The sequence below is a fragment of the Condylura cristata genome, unplaced genomic scaffold (assembly GCF_000260355.1).
Source record: "Condylura cristata isolate star-nosed mole 26May11 unplaced genomic scaffold, ConCri1.0 scaffold00008, whole genome shotgun sequence".
NCBI lineage: Eukaryota > Metazoa > Chordata > Mammalia > Eulipotyphla > Talpidae > Condylura > Condylura cristata.
This window is the reverse complement of record NW_004567109.1, coordinates 62287717-62288786: the sequence shown is the minus strand read 5'-3', so window position 1 is coordinate 62288786 and position 1070 is coordinate 62287717. Positions and strand designations below refer to the sequence as shown.

The following is a 1070-nucleotide window of genomic DNA, read 5'->3' as shown; positions in this document are numbered from 1 at the left end:
GGCACCTCTGGCCTGTACCCCAATTCTGTATGCATAAGTAAACAAATCTTTTTTTTAAAAAATCACTCCAGTTTTATTCAAAAGTATTTATTTAGAACAGATCAGAAAGGGTTCATGAAACTTCATCTTCACGTTAACCCATCACTAAGCAGAACCAGGGTGAGACCTGATTAGCCCCTTCCTCAGGCGAGACAAGGCCCTCATCTAACCACCTCTACTTCAGCCCCAGGCAAAGCCCACACATCCTTGGACATAACTGAGAAAAGGAGTGTTCTGAGTTTCCCACATCTCCTCTATAGCGTGATGTTCTGTTTCTAGCCTTGGGACCTTGGGAAGGGAAAGGGAAAGAGGAAGGGGCCCTCTCACTGCTGGCAAAAGGCTCAGGAAGCGGGGTGAGCGCCAGGACTGCAGATCTCATGAGACCACCCACAAAAGCCTTTAAGCAGAATGACCACCAACACCATCCCTTTCTCGGTCGGGCCATAAGAAAACACAGGGGACTCCCCGCACCCGCGGAGGCCGGGACCCGCCCCCCTGCAATCCCGGCTTAGAGGCCGCGGCGCCCAGCAGTAATTCCCTCGGGGGGTCGGGAGAGGGGGGAGGGGGACGGAGGAGGTGGCAGTGGGGGTGGGAGAAAGGCGCAAGGGGCAGCGCTAAGCCCGGATGGCACGGGGTGGGCTCCACCAAGTGGGAACTGCCCCGCCAGCTCCCGCCACCCCCTCCACAGGGCTCGAAACCCACCCCAAGCTCACCCAAAAGACAATGTTGAAGCCAAACAGGAAGTATTTCCCGCAGCAGCCGACCTCCGGTTCCTGGAAGTGCTGGTGTTTGCCGGGCATGGTGAGCGGCCGCCCGCCGGCCCGGGAGCCGGAGCCGGGAGCCGGGGGGCACGCCTCGAGGATGGGGTGCCCCGGGAGCGGCCCCCCGCCGGCCCGGCCCCGACAGCCTCCTGAACTTCTTGCTGTTGGAGCCACCGATGTGTGCGCCGCCTCGGTGGCCAGCGCCGAACCCCTGGCCCGGTCCTGCAGAGGACGCCGGGCCCCACTCCGCCCCAGCCCGCGAGGCCCCGC

At 61.2% G+C, this 1070-nt stretch overlaps 1 protein-coding gene across 2 annotated transcripts in view; it reads right to left on the bottom strand.

The window, feature by feature from the left end:
- TSPAN17 (tetraspanin 17) overlaps nucleotides 1–881 on the bottom strand; it is a 7697-nt gene extending 6816 nt beyond the window's left edge. For both annotated transcript variants that reach the window (XM_004679252.2, XM_012722705.1), the window contains exon 1: nucleotides 753–881. In XM_004679252.2, the coding sequence (XP_004679309.2) occupies nucleotides 753–839 (87 nt within the window). In that variant the 5' untranslated portion in view covers nucleotides 840–881. The remainder of the gene's footprint in view (nucleotides 1–752) is intronic.
- Between the last annotated feature and the right edge of the window lie 189 nt (nucleotides 882–1070).